At 35.1% G+C, this 6,000-nt stretch overlaps 1 protein-coding gene across 1 annotated transcript in view; it reads right to left on the bottom strand.

The window, feature by feature from the left end:
- Positions 1-492: 492 nt before the first annotated feature.
- Prp6 (pre-mRNA processing factor 6) overlaps positions 493-6,000 on the bottom strand; it is a 40,345-nt gene continuing 34,837 nt past the window's right edge. The window contains exon 22 of the mRNA XM_089254243.1: positions 493-741. Coding sequence (XP_089110369.1) covers positions 589-741 — 153 coding nt within the window. The 3' untranslated portion in view covers positions 493-588. The remainder of the gene's footprint in view (positions 742-6,000) is intronic.

The following is a 6,000-nucleotide window of genomic DNA, read 5'->3' as shown; positions in this document are numbered from 1 at the left end:
ATGTTTGATTCTCCTGATGATGATGCCATCTAATCTCAAAATTAGAAATAATTTGAGCAGGGATGCATCAGGTATTACCTGACCCACCCCTGAGGGCATGAAGTTAGGTTCTGATGATCAGATGATAAGCCTGCTGAGCAGAGGGTCTGAAAAGACTTAATCGGGAGATGATTAAGTTGTTTTCATTAGAATAGCAACTACAATGCCAATGACTGATAGAAAAGAGGGAGCCACTCTCAGCAAGTTCTGATTATTGGCTTTTGATTCACAACACTAGCAAGTGAGTCACAAATTCAAATTCGATAAAATTCTACAGTTTTGCAGTAAAAACCCAGCTTGCTTAGACTTCTGAGATATACACATTATTTGGGCCGCTCATTTATCAATGGAGTGTTTTCCTAATATTGTTTTTTGTTGAATGTCATTTATTCCCAACTTAACTAAATCGAAACAAAAAAAAATCACACACAAATAATTTTTTAAAATAAAATCAACATGATCCATGAGTACTTTATCGCAGCGAGTTGAATATGAAGGTGATTCTATCCTACGTGTTACATTCTGAACAGCTTTCAGGCGAGAAACAGATTACACAGGTATGTTCAAAGCATTCGCAGCCATAATTAGAATCTGTTCGGTTTTCTTACGCCAGTTCAATATGTCCTTTGAGGCTTTGCACCAATGCTCACCGTGACGTGGTTCCGCACTGACACAACGTTTCTTTACATCATTTTGTTGCTCCTACGGGAAAGCAAAAGAGATGATTTAATAGAAGACACTGGTGTACATTCTACTGGGAGAGGGGAAGGGGAGGATAAAAAATTTACTCAACAAATGTTAACAGTATTGGTTTACAAGGTTATGCACTCTAAAAGGTAAAATACAGGCAATGCCGCTTAGTAGAATCATGGATAATGTTATTATTGGGGTACTGTTATCACTAGAGCTTGAATTTTTATGACCCAAAAATGAAACGTCATTGCTGATCAGTTAAAAAGCCAGAGAACTTGTTTACAACAGAATCTATGGAACACACTGTACATTACAAAAAGTATCGTAATTCACGATATACATTAGATATTTCCATTCAAACTCCTCATAATTTCTGAATAAAAAATGATTTTCGCTTAAATGGAAAAATATCCTGTTTCAGAACAATTAAAAAAAAAAACGACACTAACGTTTTGAAACTGTTATGTAAGAAAGAAAAAATTATCCGGTTTTCATATGCCCTATTTGACAAAACGGGACATATTGTCATAATACAGTCCATGCTGCTTAATGTGACCACATCGGGACTTAGGTTTCTGATAACAATAGCCAAATTATAACTATATCTAAAGAAAATCCAGTTTGCAAGTAAGGTGACCATACATCCCATTTGGTCAAATGGGACGTAAGGTAAATGGATATTAGTAGAACTTAATAACTGTTTTTCTTTCCTGGTTGCAAAATATTAAATTGTTTCATTCTAAAACGACTTTTTTTTCCCCATTAAGCTAAAATCCTGTATTTTTGTTTTTCAGCAATTGTGAAGCGTTAGAACGGAACTGTCTAAGGCAGCGGTTTTCAACCTTTTTTGACTCGCGGAGCCCTTTCTGGTATATAATTTCTGTGGAGGAGCCCGGTAGGCCTATTTTTCATTCATTCATCGAAAAAAAGTTACTGATTTAACATTATTCAAAAATACTTATAATTACCTTTTCCCAATTTACTGTTTTTTTTTTTGTATTTTTCTCGAGCTGCCGTGGAGCCCCTTGGAAGTTCACACGCGGCACCGGTTGAGAACCACTGCTCTAAAGTATACGTATGCTCAAACAAATGGTTCGGAAGGTTCTCTATCTGATAAATATTGTTTTAGAGTTCCAAACTAGCTAAGGTTTCAGATGCTGTAACGTACCAAAGCATACTCTAGTGCAGCGGTTCTCAACTTTTTTTGACCCACGGAACCCTTTCCGGTGTATAATTTCTATGACGGAGCCCTGTAGGCCTAATTTTTACTTATTCATTAAAGTTACTGACTTATTTTTATTATTCAAAAATATTTTTTTTTCTCAAATTTACTGGTTTTTTTTATATTTTCCTCGAGCAGCAGCAGAGCCCCTGGGAGTTCACATATTGAGAGTACCGCTTGAAAACTGCTGGCGTCTAAGGTATATCATCAATTAAGATATTTTTTAAAGGACAATGCATTTCATAGATGTCTTGACTGATGTCTTGAATGACTCTCGGCAAAATAAAAATTTTGAATCTGGTCAACTGAAAGGATCTGAACAAAATAATTTTTTCCCCCGCAATACTTTTGCCTTCACTGTAGGAAGGTCATTGCAAAAGCAGCTCCACAAATACATGAATCACAGCACAAACACTATTACTAAACCACACATGCACCTCGTCCACATTCTTTTGCAGAACTTCTAACGAATTGGCACATGTTGGAATGTGCAGTAAACTTAACAAGAAATTTTTTTCGGTGTAATGCTTGTAATGTGTAGCGATGCCATCTGCCATCAATTTATCTAACTATGAGCGAAACGTAATGATCGAATAATTGTATCGTTTTAGGTCCGCATTTGCACCTTGATGTTGGGAACCACAGAAAACAATCACAGCAAGTACTTTACAAACCGATTACAACATTAAGCACAGAAATGTTTGTCAACAAGGTCTCTTTAGCGTCAGGATGCTGAAAAGTTTTTTTGATGAAAACAAACTGATATTATTCAAAGCCCTGATAACTATAAGCTATTTTTTCCTTATGTTATAATATTGGGCTGTTACTTTCTTTGGGAAAGTGATAACAATACCTGAATGATAATACTATCCATGATTTTTTTAATAAGCGACATCAACATCGTTTTTTTTCGGGATACAATAATCAATAGTTTATTGCTATCAGAAACCCTGAGTCCCAATGTGATCACATTAGGCAGCATGCACTGTACAATCAAATTTTTAATGCATTGCCTGTAGTTGTAGATACGTGCAATAGATGGCGCTGTAAAGTGAAAATAGAAATTCTAGTTCAATTTGTTTTCCTGTGGGAGTTAATAAAGACCCCCCCCCCATTTATACTCCTCCAACCACTATTGCCGATTTGATAGTATGTATCACACACGGCTGGTAATGCCTTATTATTAACTACATTAACTTTTTAACAGCCAATGAATGAATGAACGCCAGGGTCTCTGCCACCGGACCTATCCCGTTGCCTAGATATCTTCCAGCCCAGCTTCGTGGCAGAGTCTGGAATAAAGTGAGTGTGTACACCTAACAGTCTGAGTGTGTAGCTAGAGTTGTGTATGATATTTCAGTGCTGCCATCTATACTTCAAATTGTGAGTGAAGTGTAATGATTGAATATTTGTAACGTTGTAGGCCTGTTGCTCTCTGTGGCTAGATTTTTTAACAGGGAGATCAGCTCTCATTCGCGCCTTGAAGTTGGGAACCACAGAAAACCAACTTCAGCCGACCACCACTGTGGTGTCCGAACCCGTATCCTCGCATCGTGAGTCCGTCACTATAACCACTCGACCACCACAGCGGCTCTTTTTTTAACAGCCACTGTTAATAAGTGAAAACACTGGTTCTATTAGTAAGAGAAAAATATTTTTCATTCACGAAACCACTTGATTTTCTCTCCCTCCTCGAAACAGTGAGATTCCGAACTTAATTTACGAAACAGAAATTTCAGCATCTATGCTATAAATTTAATTTTTTTAAATCATGCATTTTCAACACTAGAAGGAGCTGATACCGATCAAAATGACTGGAGCCACATGCTCCGAATTTTATTATGTTTAAATGCACATGTGAGTGTGTAGTTAAGCAATAAAATATGAATTCTAAGACTTTTTTTCAAATAAAATTACATAATTAAATTATTCAATTCCAAATTACGATAAATCCCTTGTAGCATAACTAATAACAAATATCGATACTCTGAACATTATACAACTACAGTTGCATTCACACACAACATTGTTTAAATTTTTCAATATCTATATTACAAATGAATTTTACGCTTGCAGATTTCTTATCCACTGAAAATGTACTGCTTGTTATGTTATTACATGTTATGTTATTACATCTGACACTGCTTGTTATTAGCTAAATTCTGATTTCTTAACACATGAGGTTCCCTAAGCTTTCTGTCTAATTTCAACAGAAAAGAAATTCTGGAAATTTTGGTTCTACAAATCAACTACACATTTACTGATGCTAAATAGAATGTTGTAGAAAATGTGCAGTGTCAAATGAGTGGTACTCTGATTGCTTTCAGGTCATCTGATCAACATCATACTGTTTCGTTATAAAAACTTAATGGTTTCAAGAAATTTTTCCTCACATTAATATATATTTCGACATTTCAATGCATTGAACTTAGTAGGAGAAAATGTTTTATTTTTTCTCCCTCTAGAAAACACTCAATGTAATGTCTTTATGTGTTCCTATAAACTGATGTCCAAAATTGAAAGTGCTGTATTTACCGTAATTTCTTGTTCATAGCTTGCGCTGTTATACAGCCAGTAAGAGAGGAAAGTGTGTAGTAAAATGAAAATTTTTGGTAGATAGATAGCTTGTACTTGAGGGTTGTAGTTCTTTCGAAAAATGTTTGGAATTGAAAAATATCATTTGTATTGCTCACAAGAGAGAAATTTTTTTTATTCCTCCTTGGATACTCGGGCACAAGAAATTATCATCTACATATCATATGAAATGGTTTTATTTTCACACAGTTTATGAAGAAATGAGTATACCGTAGCAGTGGGGGAACCAGCTCTGGCTTTTGCCAGAAGTAACCTTGATTTTCTCAAGCAGATTGAAGAAGTTTCTCATATTCAGAGTTTTTACTCTTTAACTTAATGGCAGCAAGCCAAATCTCTTCACTGTTTGGATTAAGGTCTTTATGTCTAAATGCGCTTATTATAAAGGGTATACTTGTTTTGAACTCTTCGCAAAATTTCTTTTTTAATCTCTTACTATTACATCTACCAAGGTAGTGGTATTCTGTTTTTCAGCAAGTATTGGTGAATTAAAAAAAGCCATCAATTTGCCACATTTCTACTAGCCCTCAGATAAGATTCTACGATTCGCATTACTACATTTTTGACGAAACTAGTATTTTTATTTCATCATTAGTCTGTCAGTAAAGACACCTTCAATTAGATGAAGTGAGAACATCTGTATTAGAAGAAATTTTATGTCACCATTCAACAAAAAATTTTCTGTGTATGCAATGAAAGTGTCTAAAACGTTACCGGTCAATTTGACAGGTCATGGTCTTTCTAGGTATAACTAAAATATCTTAGCAAATTTTTTTCCCCTTCAAATTAATGATAGTTGAACAGCATATTATATTGTTCCAGTAATTTAAGAAAAGCTTTAAAATTTCAGCAATCTAAACAATCTAGTTCATTATGAAAATTGAGCAAGATTGAAAACAGTCGAAATGAACGGCGTGTACTTCTAGTGTTCAGGAAGAATGAAATTTAACTTTTTTGGTTCCAATTTTAATGCTGTTTCCATGGGTAAGTCCAGAAAACATACAGGAAAAAGTTTTTAATTTTTCGGTTGATATCTCTTCATATGAACTAAAGAATCAAAAGGGGAAAAAAATCATGAAAAAAAATGGCAGCTATTTGTTGCACCATGAAGTTTTGAAACTGAGGAATTCTTTCTCACTCATCCTGTGCATACATCTAATATTAAGAAGACACCAACGAATAAGGCAAATATATGAAAATACAAAAAGTCCTAATGAATTTCAACACCAATAGGTGCCATCTTCAGAGAAAAATTTTAACCACTAGTCACGCTGACCGAGTTTCCCACTTGGGTTGAATACCAAATCTTCACACTCGGTTGCTTAGCAGAAAAAGTACATCTGTTCACTTCAAACGTCGTGGTAAGAATCTATGGCCCTCTTGCCAACAATAGCAAGAGTGCCATAGATTCAAATTTCAAGACGCAAGAGTTTTTTCACAAAGTCAAGTCCACA

This window comes from Pholcus phalangioides, unplaced genomic scaffold, assembly GCF_987345545.1.
Source record: "Pholcus phalangioides strain wild (caught in Gottingen) unplaced genomic scaffold, Ppha-v1.0 ptg000040l_1, whole genome shotgun sequence".
Taxonomy (NCBI): Eukaryota; Metazoa; Arthropoda; class Arachnida; order Araneae; family Pholcidae; genus Pholcus; species Pholcus phalangioides.
Note: the sequence above shows the minus strand (reverse complement) of the source record. Positions and strands in the feature narration are given on the sequence as shown.